Here is an 18,862-nt window from a genome sequence, read left to right on the forward strand (position 1 = left end):
GCTATAAATATAGATAGATAGATAAGTCTAGATAGATAGGTAGATCAAAGATAGATAGATAGATAGATAGAGATGTGTGTGTGGCTGTGTATTGTAGGTGGCTAAGTCGGATACCTTTGGGTGTTCTAAGAAGTCTCTTTCAGGTGGACTTTGATACAGAAATCTATCTTGATATATTTCGATCTTTAAAGAGACTTTCCTCTTCTCTAAAGAAAAAGAAAACTAAGACGGACCACGAAACAAAAGAAGAAGAAAAAGAAGAAGAAGAACCGCCTCTCATCAAAACACCCCAGCAGAATCCGACACACAAGAGAGAAGGAGAAGAAGGAGAAGAGGAGAGAGAGGAAGAAAGAGAAGAAGAAGAGAAAGAAGAGGAAGAGAGGGGTAATGAGCTTGGAGGGATTGTAGAGAGTGTGTCTAGAGTTAGAGAAGAAGAGAGAAGAAGAAAGAGAGATGAGAATAAGGAGAAGAGGATGATAGAAAGTCTTTTGCTGCATGTCGTAAATCTTCTGTCTCATCTCTCACCGTCGATTCGTGAAACAGAGATGTTTCTATTGCAAGAAGAGATCGATGGAATCTCCGCAACGGTTCAAACGATACTAAAGAAGAAGAGAAAGAACGTGCTAAAGAAGAAGAAGAAGAAGCACGGACAACTATATCATACAGAATGGAGAGAAGAAGATCAAGATAGAGAAGAAGAAGAGGCATGTGAGAAGCAGAAAGAAATGAGAAAGAAGAAGAAGAAGAAAGAAAGAGATTTTCCGTTGGATGAAGAGGATATAAAGAGAATAAGAAACGTTTTTCTTAAAGAACCGATGTAGCTACATAAGAGAAGTCCACATTACAGAGAGAGAGAAAGAAAGAGAGATAGAGAGACAGAGTAAAGATGGACTGAGTATAGTGTAGATGGAGATATACAGATGACAGGAGCAAAGATCCATGAACAGATAGAGAGATAGACACGCACATAGATAGACTAAAGATAGGTAAATGGAGAGAGATAGGAAGATGAAAGAAAGATAGACAGAGATGGATGGATAGAGATAGATGGATATGAATCTATCTGTTCCAGTAAGACGGGGGAATTGCTGCTTTGGATTTGAAGAGAAACAGAAGAAGCACCACGACAAAAGAAGAGGAAGGAAGAAAGGACAGAACAAAGAAGAAGAAAGAATGATAAGGAAAGCTCGATAGATAGACTCCTCCTCATCGCAGGTGAAGAAGAAGCCTCTCATCTCTTCTGCTCTACGAAGCCAAGACTCTTCCACATCACTTTCTGAAGTCATCTACGTACACATCTGTCTCTCTCCCTCTACATATGTATGCATATATATGTATATATTTTACGTATATATACCCATATATATGCATGTGGGTGCCTGTGTATGAGGAGGTTGTGGATGTCGGAGAGAGGCAATTCCCTCAAGATCAGAAATAGGCTTAAAAGTGACCAGAGAACACGAGGAACCTGTCCCTCACCCCTCTCTTTCACCTATCTTTCATCTACCTGTCTTTAATCTCTCTATCTATCTTTGATGAGTATGGTGTGTGTGGCTCTCTTTCGTTGGAGAAGAGAAAAAAGAGGTTAAAGAAAGTCAACAAGGCATCGCATTACGAACAAGAATAAGAAGAAGTAGAGATCTAGGTATAGATAGATAGATCTATATATATGTGTCTCTCTATCTCACTCTCTCTCTCATTCATGAGGAAAAGAGTGACGGCACACGTGAGAAAAAGAAAGAACGAAAGAGAAGAAGAAGAATGGAAGTCTGTGCTGCATCTTGCGTCAGAAAGAATGAAAGAAAGAAAGTGACTGTTGTATGACTTATTCATCCATGCACCAAAAGCGGCAGTCTTCTTCTTCTTTTTCTTCTCTTTCTTTTCACGAGATGGGTCTACATCTTTATCGTTAACCCCTTCCCTAAGATAAGTTATGTTGGAGACACATACATAAAACACACAAAATACAAAGAAAGATGAAAAGAGAAATGAGAGAGAGAAAGAGAGAGACAGAAAAAGAAAGAAAGAAAGAGACAGAGAGAGAGAGAGACTGCTGTAGGAGTAGCAGAGGTAGAGGCAGCATGTTTTGTGCTTGTTGAGGCATACATCTATCTTCTTCTACTTCTTCCTTTTTCTTTTCTTCTTCTATCGCACGAGGCTAGGGAAGGAGAGAAAGCCCAGAGACAAGCCTTGAACTGCAGAGAGAAAGAATTACCAATAGAGAAAATTCACATAAGAAAACACCTCATGCTAGATCTTACATAGATCTCCTTTACACATCTATCTTTCATCTATCTAGTCAAGTATCGAACTTATATCACGGAATTCTCTTTCTTTCTTTCTTCCTTTCTCATTCTTTTATTCTCCCACTTTCTTTCGGGCAGTCATCCTAGTATGTTAGACAGAAAGATGAAGAAAGAAAGATCTAAGGGGAAAAGGAGAGAGACAGAGAGACAAGAAAGAAAGAGAGAAAGAAAGGGAGAGAGACGAAGACTTCTTAAGTCCATCCAACCCAGGAAGAAGACTACAGATAGAAAGGAGAATAAAACAAGAAAAAGAATTGAGAAGAAGAAGAAGAGAGGAAAGAAAAGATGGAAAATGCTCTTTCTACCTATCATCAGGATCATGATCTAACACTAAAGTCAAGAAGAAGAAGAAGGAGTATAAGACACACATCCAACTCTCTCTCTCTCTTTTCATTCTTCTTCTTTTTCTTTAGAGAATCTTTCCGTAGCTGTGTATGAGATCCTTTCTTTCTTTCTCTTTCTCTCTCTCTCTTTCCATTATTTGCACGTGGTAATGACTACCGTCTCAACAAGAAGAAGAAACTCTTCCTCCTCTTCCTTCTTCTTCTGCTGCTGCTGCTAATAGAACCAAACCAACTGTAGCAGAAGGTAGAGCAAGAAGAGAGGGTTCTTCTTGTCGCTCCTACGGCTCTAACTACTGCTGGTGCGGCTGGACGAAATGACGCTGAGACAAGGAAGAAGAAGAAGAATGAGCATGAGAAGAATGCGACTCTCTGTGTTGGGGGTGTATGGAGAGAGAGGAGTCGGAAAATTCAAATCGCGCAGGAGCAGCAGTACCAGGTGTTGCTCCTCCTCCTTCTCCTTTAGCTGGCACGGCCGAAGAAGAAGAAGAAGATTTCCCTGAAAGAGAAGACTTTCCTTGAACCTGAAGAAGAAGAAAAAGAGAGAGAAAGAAACATCAACGAAGAAGAAAAAGAGAAAGAATTCTTGGAGAAAAAACAAGAGAAGAAGAAGAAGAGAAAGAGACAAGGAAGTTCCTCCGGTCAGACACCTCCCAGTCATCAGGATCCTATCAGGAAAGCCGTTACCTTCCTCTCTCTCTCCTTCGTGCTCTTCTTCCCACATGAGAGAGGTGGTCTATATCTATGTATATCTGTCTATAGACATGCATGCGGACATAAGACTCAACTATAGACCTCTGCACGTCTATCTATGAGAAGTCGACTTATGATGTATCGAGGGAAGATTCCGTGGAAAAGAGAAAGATGAAGAGACCCACAGCCAGTAGCTGGAGACTGAGAGAAGAAGAAACGCACAAAGAAACAACTCGAAGAGGCAAGTCGCTCACTTCTATCTATCAAAGAAAGAAGAAAGATATAAAAAAGAAGAAGAACGAATGCATGTAGCTACCAGCCAGGCACCGGAGTGATCCCTGCCTTCTCTATACATATATGAGATACATACACAGGGAGATACATACATATATCTATATATATATATGTATATATATGTGTATATAGACATCTATGTAGATAGGTATAGATACGACTTACAGAAAACCGCTCATAGGTCATAATTTCTCCAGATACAGACACACAGATATGCAGATACAGAGAGAAAGATATACATGCCATACGTCTATATATGGAAAGAGGTATGTATCTATCTATGCACAGCGAAAGAGTCGACACCTGCTTACGATATATATATATATATATGCATAGAGATATACATACAGAGAGAGATGTGTATACGTATACATACATATATATATATATATATAGAGAGAGAGAGAGAGATACGTAGATGTCTAGCTTGATGTATGATAAGATGAAAGAGAAGACCATAGAGAAATGGAGAGAATGGAAAAGTCAAGAATTCTAGGTTTCTGTCTTCTTCATCTTGTTGATCTCACTATTTTTCCAGGGAATTGCGACTGCTCGCTGTAGTCTATCACTATACAGGGGAGACGTTTGAGAAAGACATAAGAAGACGACCTCTCTTCTTTCCTTTTCTTCTTCTTCTCTTTCTCTTTCTCCTTTTCTCTCTCTCTCTCTTTCTTCTTTTGCGTTTTATCTTCCTGTGAAGGAGCTGTCTGAGAGGCCAAAGAAGAAGGAGAAGAGCAGGAAGAAGAAGATCTTCCTCCTCTTCCTCTTCTTGGAGAAGTCCTCACGCCTCTTTTACCGTGTTTAGATGAAAGATTCTTCTCTTCTTCTTCTCCTTCTTCTTCCTCCTTCTCCTTCTCTTCTTCCTTCTCACTATTTGAAGCCGACGTATCCTCATCTTTCTTCTCTTCTTCGTCTTCCTCTTCCTCTTCAGAAGAAGAAGAGGAAGAAGAAGAACATGAGGATGAAGAAGAGTCCGAGTCACCTGAATCTTCTTCTTCTTCTCTTCTATCTACGTTCTTTCCTACCTCTTCTTCTCCTCCTCCTCCTAACCTCTTTTTCTTCTTCTTCTCCTCTTTTCTTTCTCTTTCTTTCTCTTTCTCTTCTTCTTTCCTTTCTTCATCTTCTTCTTCATTCTCACTACTACTACTGCTTGTGTCACTTCCGTAGAGAGTCTTCCACCACTGCAGGCGTTTTCTTTTCTCTCTTTCTTTTCTTTTCTTTTCTTCTTCATCTTCTTCCTCGTCTTCCTCTTCTTCTCCGTTCTCTTTCTTCTCTTTATCTTTCGAGGTATCCGAAGAATAGTCAAGAAGAAGAAGAGAAGCGAGCTCTTTCTTTTCTTCTTTCAGAGATAACTTTCCTCTTTTCTTTCTTCCACTCCCGTCGCCTTCTTCGTCATCTTCTTTCTTTCTTCTTCTATAAAGATCGATGAGAAAAGCATATCGAGGGCGTGACAGTCGGTGTCTTACGAAGCCTGGCTTGAGAGGCTCTAAAGGAGGAAGAGTGGACGGGTCAAGAGGAAAGAAGGTCTCCAAAGAAATCTCTTCAACTGATGCGGGACGGGGAGGCGAAGAGCCTGCAGTACAACTAGCCGATGGTGCATGATGGCTATGGCTATCACTACAGGATGAAGAAGAAGAAGAAAGAAGAGAAGAAGCAGAGGAAGAAGAAACAGAAGAAGACGAAGAAGGGGAAGGAAGAGAAGAAGAGGACGAAAGAGAAGAGGAAGAAGAAGAAGAAAGAGAGGAGGAAGAAGAAGGAGGAGGAGGGCAGCAGTGGAAGACAGGGTGTACTTGATGAGGATCCGTTAGATGCCTGTTGAGAGGCACGTCTACATACTAGAAACGATCAAAGCAGAAAAGAAAGAAAAGACGTACAGACTCAACAATGTTCAGGCAACGAGGTTCTTTTCTTTTTTCTCATCATCTCCCATAGCTAGCTATGTAGCTAGCCAACAGCTACCACTACTACTACTAGCCATGAACGAGACAGTTGGGAAGACACCCCCAATGAAGGAAGGCTGATAGAAAACTCCTAGGGGTGTGGACACCATGTGTATTTTGCTTGGATATCTCCCGCACTGAGAGATGCAGTCGCAAGAATAACTGCTACCAAGACTCCTAATGAATGGAGGGTGTACATACACTCGAAAAGAACAGGATCACGCCAAGAGAGGGACGGAAAGAAGAGAATAGAGAAAACATAAAGAAAAAGAGAGAGAAAGTAGGCTTCTTCACAGAGAAGAATCACATCTCTCTCTTCTCTTCTTCATTTATGGAGGTAATGCAACTTTTCTTGAAGATAGGATAGCAAGAAAACAAGATAGAGAACCTGGGAAAGAAAGTTAGACACAGCTGTAAGCTGTCCATCCATGGTTGGTGAGCTAGACACGGATGAATTCATTTGACTAGCCATGTATGAATGGAGAACAAGAGAGTTCATATATAGAGATAGACACAGAACTAGCGGCATAACAGCCACAATGAGGTCCTAGATGTATGTCTACTCCCTTCTATTTTCTGTCAGAGCGAAGAAAGCGTATGAACAGATACAGCTAGCTAGGTATCTACCGCACCTACAAATAGCTGATCCTTTCCAAACCAACGGCGCAGTCAAGAGATAGAACGACCTTTGTCTTGGAGTGAATTAGAGAGACCACACCCACAGAAACAAGATGAAGCGAACAGAGATGTCGAGCCACAGAGATATATATACACAGAGAGAGAGAGAGAGAAGAGGAGTCGCCAAGCTGTCTTTTTGAAGAAGAGAAAGAGAGAAGAGAAAAGCAAGAAAAGAGAAGAAAGAAGAGTCTTTACTTGATAGTTCGTTAGATCCGCACATGAGTACACAACGATCTTATCTTTTCGTCGGACTTTTTCTTCTTTCTGAAGGAGAGCAAGAGTGATTTGCCGTCGGCCTCTCTTCGATCTACATTTCGGATGTGACGCGAAAGACGGAGGAAGAAAGACACCTCTCGACACTTCCACTTCATTCTGGAGAGCTACGCCCGACAGCTTGCCTGAAAGAGAAAGAGAGAAAGAAAAGGAAAGAAACACACAAGAGAGAGAAAGGAAGAAAGTCGTTGAAGAGAGAAGAAAGAAAGGAGATGAGAGAGTGAAGGGAAGTCAGCAGACGGGGTGTCTCTACACCTTAAGAAACAAATGGAGATTTCGAGTTAGATGGATTGTCTCAGCATGAAAGAAAAGAATCTACTCATCTCTCACTCCTTCTTCTTTACAAGAGACACATATCTACTGATCGTTCTGTCTACCTTTTATCTATCTATCTATCTTTAACCTATCGATCGATCTATCTTTAATCTATCTATCTATTTATCTTTAATCTATCTATCTATCTTTAACCTATCTATCTTTAGTCTATCTATCTATCTATCTCTAATCTATCTATCTTTAGTCTATCTATCTATCTATCTATCTATCTATCTTTAATCTATCTATCTATCTCACGTATACATCTCTATCTTTCCATCCATGACTATGCAGATAACTCCGTGCATATACATACGTATATACGATCTCCATTCATAGAGAGAGAGAAAGAGTGTGTGAATGTGTATATGTATGAGACGATGGATCTACTTTTCTTCCTTTCTTCCTTTCATTCATTCGTTCATTCTTTTCTCTTTCTTCTTCTTCTTCTTCTTCTTCTTACCCTTCTTGGTGCATATGAAGGAAGCCTGTCGTTTCTGGAGGAGCTGACGTGTCATGCATTTCTCAAAGAAGAGCTCATCCAAAACTCCTCGTCCTCCTCTCCCACCGGCCCCTGCTGCTGCTGCCTCTTTCTCTTCTTCTTTTTCTTCCCCTTCTTCTTCTCCTTCTTCTCCTTCTTCTTCTTCTCTTATGAAGAGTGTATCGTCAATCTTCATATCGACAGACTGAAGTAAAACTCGATTGGATGAGAGAATAGTTGCGTAAGGGTATCTACAAGAAAAGAGAAAGAAAAAAGAAGGAGGCTTTTCTACAGAAAGGTGGTCGACCAGCCACGAGAAAGAGAAAGAATGAGTGAAGAAGGAAGGGGTGCACAAAGAGAAAGAAAGAAAGCCGAAAGAGATCGACCAAGATAGATAGAGTAAAGATAGGCTGATACACCAATGATAGACAGAGAGATGATAGATAGGAAAGATAAAAAAACATAAGCTTCCTAGATCTCGGGAAAGAGAGCAAGAAAGAGAGAACGGCAGGAGAAGAGAATGAAAGAGAAAAGACGCAATTGGGTGAGAGAGGAGACACTGTAGACGGATGAGAGAAATCATACAGAAAGAAGAGAACAGATCGGGGGAGACAGGAACGAAACACACATCAAATATCTTTCTTTAAAGTTCTTTCTTTCTTTTAGAGACTTCTCTCCTCCTTCCTTCCTCTTCTCGCATTCATCTCTCTCTTCTCCATACACAAAAACGCTAGTCTAGGATACCTTCTGATATATCGAAACACATACATACATATGCTTCTCTATCTCAGTCTATTATCCATCTATCTTTAATCTATCTATCTTTAGTCTATCTATGTATCTATCTAGGCTTAGAGAGGGATCTGGAAAGAGCGAGATGTCCGATGCGATGATTAAGAGGGGGTGTATTGAAAGGTAGTAAAGAATGTATGTATCAAAAGGATTTGCTTCTCAACTTCCATACTTCTGCAGATTTTCTCCTTCTTCTTCTTCTTTCTTTTCCCAGTAGGTGACTGAGTGTGACTTTTCAATCTTTCTCATCCCCTTCCTTCTCTTTCTCTGGTGTACGTACACCCGATGTGGTGTATATCCAGTAGGAGTCTCATGGCTCCTAATGCTGCATGCATAGAAGTTTATCTTTCTCTTATTCTGCTTGTTCTTCTTATCACTTGTCTCAATTTTCTAGATCTCTCCTATCAGTCGGAGAGAGAGAAGAAATAAGCGAGGAGTGTAGATACACGGCATCCCTTCTTTCTTCTTCATTCAGACTTCATGACTTGTCCTATCGAAAAAGAAAGTACGGAAAGAAAGAAATGAGAGAATGGAGAGAAAAAGAAGAAGTAAAACAAAAGCAACTAAGAGACGTCTGTTCTTTCCTTCTTTCTTGCCTTCCTCTTTCTTCCGGATTTCTTTCTCTCCTATCTCTTCTTTGTCGCTTACCTCTTTCTTCCTCGCTCTTTCTTCCTCACCCTTTCTTTCTTTCTTTCTTTCTTTCTTTTTTCTTACTTGAAATGAGGTGAGAGGAGATCTTGAGGTCGGGGCAGTTCACAAGGTGTATATACAGTCCGTGCCGCATAGGGAATCGATGCAGGAAGTGACTCTGAGAGAGATTTGACGAAAGAAAAAAGAACAAGAGAGAAAGAAAAGAAGAAAAGCACAACTAGGAGAATTACAAAAGAAAAAAGAAGATCTCCTAGAATCTTCTCTTTGCCTTAGATTTTGAACAGAAGAGAAAAGAAGAGAAGAGAAAAGACACCTACAGAAGCTGTCGAGATAGACCAAAGCACATCTACCGAGAAGAGAAACGCAATGAAGATAGAAAAGAAGAAAGCAGAGAGTCTATCTGCAGAAGAGATACATCTAGATCGCTTTAGAGGAAGATTTCCATGATAGTAAGGTTAACAGGAAAGAGATAAAGTGAGGCGAGAAAGACGAAGAAGAGAAAGAGGAGAAATGTTTCGCGGACTCTCCTTTGATGAAGACGCAATAGAAGAAATGCCAAGAAGAAACGAAGAAGAGAAAGTGTTCCTTCAAGAAAGCATCGGAGCTTCAGAAGACGTGTCTCTTGATAAGGTCACATTCGCCTCACATTTCTCTCCAACCCTACTCATACCTGGAATAGTACAGAATAAACGAAGTAGAGAAAGAAGAAAGCGAAGAATAGAAGAAGAAGAAGAAGAAGAAAGAAGAAGAGAGAGAGAAGAAAGACATAGAGTGGAGACAGAGAAAGAGATGAGAAAGAACAATGAAAGAAAGAAGACGAGAAGAGTGAGAACGTGTGTGTTGGTCTTTATAGCTTACGTGTCCGAGTTTGTATATCGTGTAAAACGTCAGCTACACCCTCATTACTTGCCAAATCTCCGAGCAGATCATGGATTACCAAATCAAAGGGCCCTTCGTCTTTCACTTCATCTGCTTCTTCTTCTCCTTCTTCTCTTTCTTCCTCTGCTTCTTTCTCTCCTTCCTGCTCTTCTCCGTCTTCCTCTTCCCGATCGAGAGTCCTTCTCTTACCTGACAAGTCATCCTTCTCTTTCAAGACCTCCACTCCATCTTGTTCTTTCTTCTTTCTCTTCGTCATCTCTTCTTCTTTCTCAGAAAGACAGGAATTCTCACAGCAAGATTCCTCTTCATCTGCGCTACGGAAAAAAGCACCCTTTCTGACTATCGGTGTCTCTCTATCTTCTATCTCTTTCTTCTGTGTTTGGTCACCCCTCACTCTTCTTCTTCTTTTCTTGTCGCTTCTAAAAGAGAAAGAAGAAGACGGGGGGGGTGACCGACGATAAAAGACTTCTTTGGAGAAAAGATTTCTAACTTGAATGAAGTCAGAGAATCCATACATTCGAACGAATGCCTTCGCTTCAAGATAAGCTAGCTGAGATGTCTCCAAAGCTAGCACTCTCTCCGCTCCTAGTAGACACGCACAGATAGACACACGCCTCGAAGAGATAGCAAAGTTCTTTTAACTCGCTCGATTCTTCTCCACCCTTCTTCATTTTCTCCTTTTTCTTTTTCTGGGCTGTTCTTCTGGTGTCTAGACACCTCAATTCGTCTTGGAAAAAAGAAGCTAGCTCAATGAAATCGACCTACATACAGGTCTTACACACGAAGCCTGTACGCATGCACCAGCTAGTCACATATGTAAGGACAGACAAAGACATATATATATATGTATACACGTGCATATGCCTAAGTAGATACAGTCTCTACGTTAGGTGTGAGATAAGAAAAGTGAAGAGAGAGAGAGAGAGAGATTTGAGAAAGATACATACAGACACATATAGAGATAGATACACTGAAGATATAGGTATATATACATATGTATTGTACGCATATATACGTATGCTACATATCTATATATATGTATATACATGTGACGGGACAGATGCGTGGACTGCATGCGAGGCGTTGAAGTCGAGAGAGAAAGAGATAGATGTGAAGAAGAAGAGGAAGAAAAGAGAGAGTGAAGAAAAGAAAAGGAGAGGAGAATCTTTTGTTAACTCAGAAAGACTCCATCCTAACAGCTGGTCTTAAGAAGTCTCATCAGAGTGTACATACACCACAGAAAGAGATATACACACTGAGAGGGAGATAGAGATATAAAGCTGTTATGTCGTTGCTACGCAGGCTTATGTAGATAGAAGGATAGATAAATAGACAGAGAGACCAAAGATAGAGAATTGACTGGAGACAGACAGACTCAAGACAAGAAGTGGGTGAATAGGCAGATAGACAGATAAATAGATAGATAGATAAGACCCAGTGCAATCGCGCGCATGTTTTCGATCGAAATGCCATGGAGAAGAAAGATGAGAGAAAGACAAACCCTCGAGCTATATGCGAGCATAGAGAGACAGTTATGGAGAGAGAGAGATGTATATCTCTACATACATCGAGAGAGTGTGTGTGTGCCGGGTGTATGTACACACCTTGACGTACTGCATTGATACTAAGAGTACAGAATGATCCACATCCAATCTCTAATACCCTTATTCCTCTTTCTTCTTCTTCTCTCCTTTTTCTTTTGTTTCTTTCTATCTCCTTCTTATGCCGTCCATCATCTCCTACACCTTCTCCTTCTTCTTCGTCATTCCGCTCTGTAGTCTCTCCTGTATCATTCTTTCTTCTTCTTCGTTCCTTCTCTCTTCTCTCTGTGAAGAACTTTTCGAGCGCTTCACGATAGAGGCGAGCTCGCTGCGGATGGGAAGAAAAATACGCCTGGATCGAGTCTCGAGAAGGAAGAAGATCTGTAAAGGAATTCGAAAGAAGAGACCTATTCGGGGACGTCTTAAACACGTAGCTACAAAGAAAGGACAAGAAAGAAAAGAAGAAGACAACGCAAATGAAGGGAGAAAGAAAGAAAGAAAGGAGGAGAGAAGAGAAGGAAGAGAGACAGGGAATCTGTATGATAAAGAGGATGAAAGGGCAGTGAAAAAGAAAGATGAGAAGAAGAAGAAGAACAAGATGAAGAAGACGTGAATGATAGATGACGAGATGGAGGAGAGAGCCAAAGGAAAGAGAGAAAGAAAAGAAGAAGAGTCTCCACCCTGTCAAATCTCACGATGAAGATAATGAACAGCAAGACGAAGAAGAAGAAGAGAAGTGTGCGTGGAAAGACAGACAGACATCTCGTGTTTAAGATGGAGGTCGAGTCAAGGGCAGACAAGCAAGAAGAAAGAGAGAGAGAAAGAGAGGGGGACAAGAGGAAGAGAAAGAGAGGAAAAGAGCAAGAAGAAGAAGAAGAGCAAGCACGACATTCAGTTGTTCGCTGGGCGGAGCATGCACCTCAATAATGAGCAAGAAAGATCTCTTTGTCTTTATCACCTTCACATACATCGACATCTATCTATCTTGAATCTATCTATCTTTAATCTATCTTTGATCTATCTATCTATCTACACTCCTACAGTAAAGTCTCTATATACGTATCTATGAGAGACCCTGCAGCCGTACATCTATACTGTACACATGCATAGACAGGTACGTAGACAGATAGATCTTTACATGTAGATCTGCAGTACGTATCTCTATCTGTCTTCTGTCTATGTAGATCTATACACATACACATCAATAGATAGTGAGAAGTCAGAAGCGACGCGAATGCCAGCTCCGCACATAGAGAGACGAAGAAACCTTCTCATGAGAGGAGAGAGATACAGAGAAGGAGAAGAAGGAGAAGAAGAGATGAGAGGAAGAAGACGAAGAAAGAGAGTGAAGCGAGTGTGTAGCTCAATGGAGAAGAAGAAAAGAGGAAGAAGAATCGTGATAGAGAAGAGACATGATGTATCTTACCCTGTGTGAAGGAGGAAATCTAGTTTCTGCTGAAGAGTGACCATGGAGGGTGTATAGCCTCCATCGTCTCTTCCTCTTCTTCTTGACTGTGTATGAGCTATGGAAGTGAGGCACGTAGAAAGTTCTTTAAGTCTTTTACATAACTTTCTCCTGACAATTTCTGTCTCTCTTCGGATTTCTTCTTTCTTCAGATCTCTCGCTCTCTGTGACCCTCTTGTTCTCTTCGCCACGCCCTTCTCTTCTGCTTCTTCCTCTCTCTCTTTGATCTTTTCATCGAAGTACTTCTTTCTTCTTCTTAGCATTTTCAAGAGATCGCGGCGAGTCTGTCTTCGTTGTTTCCTTCGTAGCTTCTTTTCGTATTTCTCCATTTCTCTCTTCTCTTTATCTTCTTCTCCGTTCAGCTCCCTGTCCTCTTCTTCTTCTTCCTGCTCTTGTTCTTTCTCTTCTACTTGATCGCTTTTCATCTCCGCCTTCTTCTTCTTCTTTCTCCCGGGTCTTCTTCTTTCTTGTGTATCTAGAGAAACAGCAGGATGGATCAGATTCTCTTCCTCTCTATGGTCAGAAGAAGAATGAGGAGCGCAAATCTCTTTTTTCTTCTCTAGACTTTCTTCCTTCTCCTTCTCAATAGAAGATGCCTGTGTACGATCGAGACTTCTCTCCTCTGTAGAATACTTGACAAGCTCATCTCGATCATCTTGAAGAGAAGTAGACACATTGAGAGAAAGAAAGTCATGTCTATGTGTATGCTTCGGAGCAAGAAGGTCGACCACGGTTCCAGAAGAAGTCTCCCTTACATCTCTACAAGACAATGAAGTATAGACTTCCTTCTTACTCTTGCTTAAAGCTAAAGAAGAACTGGGCGGACCCACGGAATACAAATTCCTATCTATCGCAATGTCTGGAGAAGAAGAAGAAAAACGATTAGTAGATGTATGAGTCAGAAGACAACGCCCTTCCGCTTCATCATGTTGTTTCTGTTGTGAACATGAGAAGTCTGAGGTGTATGTACACCTCCCACCATACTTTCCTCCATGAGGTGTATGTACACCCGAATGAAGTTCAGAAGTCAGGAAACCAACAGCAGAACCAAGAGGAGAAAAAGAAGAAGATAGTATCATCTTATTTCTCTCTTGCTTCAAATCTTCTTCTTCTCTTCTTCCTTCTCTTTCTCTATGAGCATCTACATCAGATGGAGAGGAAGAATTCGTGTCGGGAGCTAGTAACCCAGGTATGACAAAGACCGACGGAGTTCCTTCTGGAGTTTCTTGTTCTTCTTTCTTCTTCTTTTGCATCTCTTCTATCTCAAGAAGAGACGGATTTCTACCAGAGGAATCGACAGAGTGTAACGCCTGATACGAACCATCTTTCTTGAGCTCTCCAGCCAGAGAGGAGTGATCAGAAGAAGGGATGAAGTCGGAGAATTGCTGAGGCAAGGGAGAAAGAAGAGAAGAGACCGTCTTGAGAAATTGACACCGATTCTTCAGACTTTCCTTCTGAAAGGTCGCACTGAAGTCGGGATGAGAGAAGAGTTGTTCTAACGTCTTTCGCATTATATTCGAAGAACCCTCCTTCATACTCAAAGTCTCTACAGTCGCCGTCTCCTTTTTTTTCTCCTTGGTGGGCTGATGGAGCGAATCTTGGAGATAATGAGATATGGCAGAGAGCCTACTTGGGACCGGATTTAACGATGAAGAAGAGGAAGAAGAAGGAGGAGGAATTCGATTCTTCCACAGTGAATGGAGTGAGGTAGGAGGCGTTTCTTGTCGGGGTGTGTCGATGTCTTTGTGTCGTTCAGGAGAAAAGGGATGGTGCCAGGAAGGAGAAGAAGAAGATCGACTTTGAGAAGATGAGACATGCCTTACCTCTGGAGGGATTGTCTCTATCTTGAGATCTTTCTTCTGTGTAGAAGATGACGAGGGGAGAGGGTGAGAAGTCGAGGGAAGAAGAGGAAGACGAGCATGTTGAAGATCTGAAAGAGAACAAGGTCTATCTTCTTCATGAGATTTCCGGGTGTATAGACACTCGGGGAGATGACTTCTAGGTGACACAGGGCTTTCTTCCTTCGGCCTTCTTCCACAGACAGAAGTAGAGAGAGAGGTCGAGAAGGGAATGCTCCGATTTTCTCTACGGATGGAAAGGCTAGGCTTTCTATCATCTGAAGACAAAGAATGAGAAGGAAGGAGATGTACAGAAGAAGAAGAATGGAGGGGAAGAGGCTGGTTAGATAGATAGGAGGAAGGAAGATTTGCAACTTGAGAAAAAGAAGACGATGAATTCTCTTCTCTACTGTTGAAAGAAGGTGGGGGAATAGAAGAATGAGAGACTTTCTGAGACAGAGCTTGAGGTGTATGTACACCTGAAGAGATGAAGGAGGGGATATCCTTTGCATGAGACCTCGCCATGGATACTGTTGGAGATGTCTCTGATGGAAGACAAAGAGATGACTGCGGAACAGGAAGAAAAGATCGATTGCTTAAGTCCATTCTTTCTTTCCTTGCCGATTCTTGGAGAGAAGAAGATGAAGAAGAAGAGAAAGACAAGGCATGCGACGAAGAGTTCATGCCTACCAGTCGAGTACTCCTCATAGAAGGAGAAGAAGAACAATCTCTCGATGAGGCAGATACACAAGAAGAAGAAGAGACCAAAGATACTTGCTTCAGTTTAGATGTCTTTGAGGGATCTGAAAGAAGAGAAGAAGAAGATGAAGAGAAAGACTTATTACGCTCCTTTTCTTCTTCTTCTGTCTTCTGTCTGAAACTGTTTCTTTCTTGCTGACCGTTCACAGGCTCCTCTTGTCGTTCTTCCTCTTCTTCGACCTTTCCTTCGCCTCCTCTTCTTCTTGGGAGAGAAAAAGAGAGAGAATCCCTTCTTCTTTCATCCTCCCTGGTCTTATCACTACAAGGGCGTGGAGAAGAGACAGAAGTCTCGAGAGCATCACGTAAGGGAGATTTCCTCTTAGCTGCCTCCCCTCTCGCCTGGATGGTAGGTGAAAGACTCTCCTGTTTTCTATCATTCAGTTGGGACGTAAGATGAAAGAAAGAAGGCGAAGAAGAAGGAGTAGAGACCACCTCCTGTGTATGAGAGAGGTTATTTTGACTAGGAAAGAGCTCCTCTTGCGATAGACACCTCTCCTCTACACTACTCCCGTCACGGAGAGATCTTCTTCTTCTCCCTTCTAGATCCGTCTCCTGAAGATGCTTTTCTTCTTCGGCGTCTTGTTTAAATCCTCCTAAAGAAAGAGAAGAATCGGAGACAGACAAAGTAGAAGAGGGAGAGGCAGAGAGATTTTCCTGCATTCCATTGAGAGAGAGAGAAACATCTCCGTGATGTGTACTTGGAGAAGAGAAAGAAGATGAATGAGAAGCAGAGAGAGAGACGTTGGGAGAGAAGAAAAGAGCTTCTTCTTCTTGTTTCTCTTGAAAAGAAGGAAATCTCCCCTGAGAAGATGAAAGAGGCCTTATCGTTCCTTCATAAGCTTGGAGATGTTTGAAATGTCCGTCTGAAGAGAAAGAAGAAGAAGACGAGGAGAGATCTCTGCTGGATGGATTTTTTCTTAAAGCTTCGAAAAAGAGAGTCTTTGCAGCACCCGACTTCTCAGGGGAAGAAGAGAGAGAAAGAGCATTCCTCTCCTTAATCATCTTCTTCTTCTTCTCGCCGTCATTGTTTTCTGTGTCTGTACACTTGGATTCCCCACTAGGCGAATTCCTTTCTATCCTAGCTAAGAGAGATCTCCACGAAGAAGGAGAAGAGAAAGAAGAAGAAGAGGAGAGATTCTGTTTAAGAGTTCGTAGGAGCAGTCGAAGTTGTTTCTCATCTAACAGACTTGGAGAGGAATGAGACGCTGTAGGCGACGAAGAGGAAGGAGGAGATGATTGAGGGGAGCGGTAAAAAGATGAAGATACTGCCAATTCCTGAGGTGTATATACACCTCCCTGATGTGGTGAAGACATACTGCTGTTCTGAAAGAGATGTGACGGTGTCCTATGAAGATAAAGAGAAGAAGAAGAAGAAAGAGAAGAAGAAAGACCAAAACATTCTCTCCTTCTTTCCTCTTCTTCTTTCTCCACTCCCGGCGTCCCTAGATGGCTTTTATTCATCCCTCTATCCTTGGAGAAGAGAGAAGAGGCTCCGTTCATTAATCTTCCTATCATGCAATATTCATAGCCCTATCAGAGGAAAGAAAAGAAGAAGAAGGGCGAGTTGAAGTGGATCAGGAAGAAGAGTGAAAAGGAGAGGAAAAACGAGAAAAAGAAAAAGAATGGATTGTAATGTTTCTCGAGAGATTTCTTTACTCCTGAAAAGGTCAAAAACAAAGTTGAAAGAAAGACTGAGTATGTCCACCTCCTCCTTACTACTACTACTAGTTCCCCACTGGGGTGTATATACACCTAGTGGGATACTCCCCTTCCTCCCTCTTTCTTACATTCTTTGGAGAGACGGAGAGAAAACGAGAAAGTATCTCCATTTAACAGGCGTCCTTCTTATCTTCAGAGGAGAAAGAGACTCTTACGTGAGAATGTAGGAAGAAAGAACACCTTCTCTTGAGACAGAGAGAAAGCGAATCTCGCCGCAGTCTCTTTCTCCACGCTGCTTAGATTCTCTTCTCGCCCTTCTCTCTCTTCTCGTCTCTTCGGTCCTCTCTCTGGGGGTAAGCCTTTACAAGCGCCTGCGGATTTGAAGAAGAAGAAGAAGAGAGAAGATAAGAAAGAAAGTGAAGAGAGACAGAAGGTAAAACAAAAACACAGAAAGCTCGGAAAGACAAAGAGGAAGGTGTGCGACTCTTTGCTACTCAGCCAGTGACGAGGATGAGGAAGGTAAGAAGAAGAATAAGAGAAAGAAGAAGAATAGAAAGAAGAAGAGAAAGAAGACTCTAGAGAGGAGTTATCGACGGAGCCTAGATGTGGTGAGTCGATGAACTTTACGGAGAGAGAGAGAGAGAAAAAAAGGAAGAAATCCATCTCTCTTGCCAGAACGAAAAGCAGAGGAAGAAGAGCGACCTCCTTATTTCACTGTATCACTCAAAAGCAAGAGCAGAAGAGAACAGAAAAGAGAGAAAGAGAGGAACATAAAAAGATGTGTGCTTTGTGTGAGGAAAGAAGATTGCGAAGAGAGAGAAAGAGATTGAAGAAACCATGATAGGAACGTTCGTGATGAGGCTGACACGTACGAAATCTTCGCACAGAGAAGAAAATTGCCAAGACAAACACGATCACGGCTCGTGGAAAGAGAAAAGAAGAATCTGAAGACACCGATCTCTTCTTTCTTCCCAAGATTCGCCATACACAGGTAGATGTAAAGAAGAAGAGACAAGGAGAGAGAGTGAAAAGTCGTCTATGGAAGAGAGAAAAGGGAAAGGAGAGAAAAGGAAAAGCAAACAAGAGAGAGGAAGAGAGAGAAAGAGAGAGGGAGAGAGAAAGAGCGAGAGAAGAATCGATTGATCGGAGTTTGTAGTCATTCCCCTTCATGCGTCTTCTCCCGCTCCTGCTGCTGGCACACCCGCGGCCATGGGAAGGAAAGGGAGAGGAAGAGATTCCCCGATTGCAGCTTCTTCCACAGCGAGAAAGTCCTTTCAGACAACGCAAGGTGTGATGGACAGAGACAGTTGAGAGGCTATTGTCTTTCAGATAGAGAAGGCTAAGTGCGTTTCTAAAGATCTCTAGAGTATAAAAAGAAAGGAACAAGAAAAATTCTCATGCCTGAAAAGATAGTAAGTGGAAGGGGTGAGATCGGTCGAGGAAAAAATCGTTCAGCTCGCAGCAAGCGGGAAAAGTGAGTGAGTGAGTGAAGTTCAGGTGTACATACACCTCAAAGCAGAACGAGAGGAGGACTGAGCGTCGTACTCGTGCTTCTCATTACACCTCGCAACAAACCGCCTACCTTTCACTGACTTTCTCCTCTCTTCAACGTGCTGTTCCTTTCTTCAACGTTCATTTCTTTTCTCTCTTCCTTAGCTTAAGGAGATTCTCAGGCCTGCATCTATCTACACAAACCACTAGGGCAAACTGACTGTGGAAGGAGGAGCTTCAAAGGACAAGGGACCCAAGACAATCCTCTCTTCTTAAATTTGGCATCTATAAAAGCAAGAGCTGTCTTTGTCTGTGAAGTTTGATCTATCTAAAGCTCGCGCGCGTCTGTGCAAGCATTTGTAGTGCAGGAAAGACTGAAGGAAAGAGATTGAGGGAGGTGATGCTTTCTGTAAGATTTTCCGAGCAAGTCAAAAAGAGAAAGAGTCTTTCTCCCCGGTTCAAAGAG

At 41.9% G+C, this 18,862-nt stretch overlaps 1 protein-coding gene across 1 annotated transcript; it reads right to left on the reverse strand.

Annotated features, from left to right (window-relative positions):
• Positions 1 to 646: 646 nt before the first annotated feature.
• Positions 647 to 18,149, reverse strand: CSUI_002808 (uncharacterized protein). The gene is made up of 8 exons (XM_068063007.1): positions 12,611 to 18,149; positions 11,248 to 11,618; positions 9,623 to 10,228; positions 8,828 to 8,921; positions 7,304 to 7,572; positions 6,448 to 6,650; positions 4,162 to 5,469; positions 647 to 3,171 (listed from the first exon to the last, which is right to left on the reverse strand). Exons 1-8 carry the CDS (start codon positions 16,759 to 16,761, stop codon positions 2,941 to 2,943), a joined length of 7,233 nt encoding a protein of 2,410 aa, XP_067925013.1. The 5' UTR covers positions 16,762 to 18,149; the 3' UTR covers positions 647 to 2,940.
• Positions 18,150 to 18,862: the final 713 nt, after the last annotated feature.

The sequence above is a fragment of the Cystoisospora suis genome, assembly GCF_002600585.1.
Source record: "Cystoisospora suis strain Wien I chromosome Unknown contig_1196, whole genome shotgun sequence".
NCBI classification, from domain to species: domain Eukaryota; phylum Apicomplexa; class Conoidasida; order Eucoccidiorida; family Sarcocystidae; genus Cystoisospora; species Cystoisospora suis.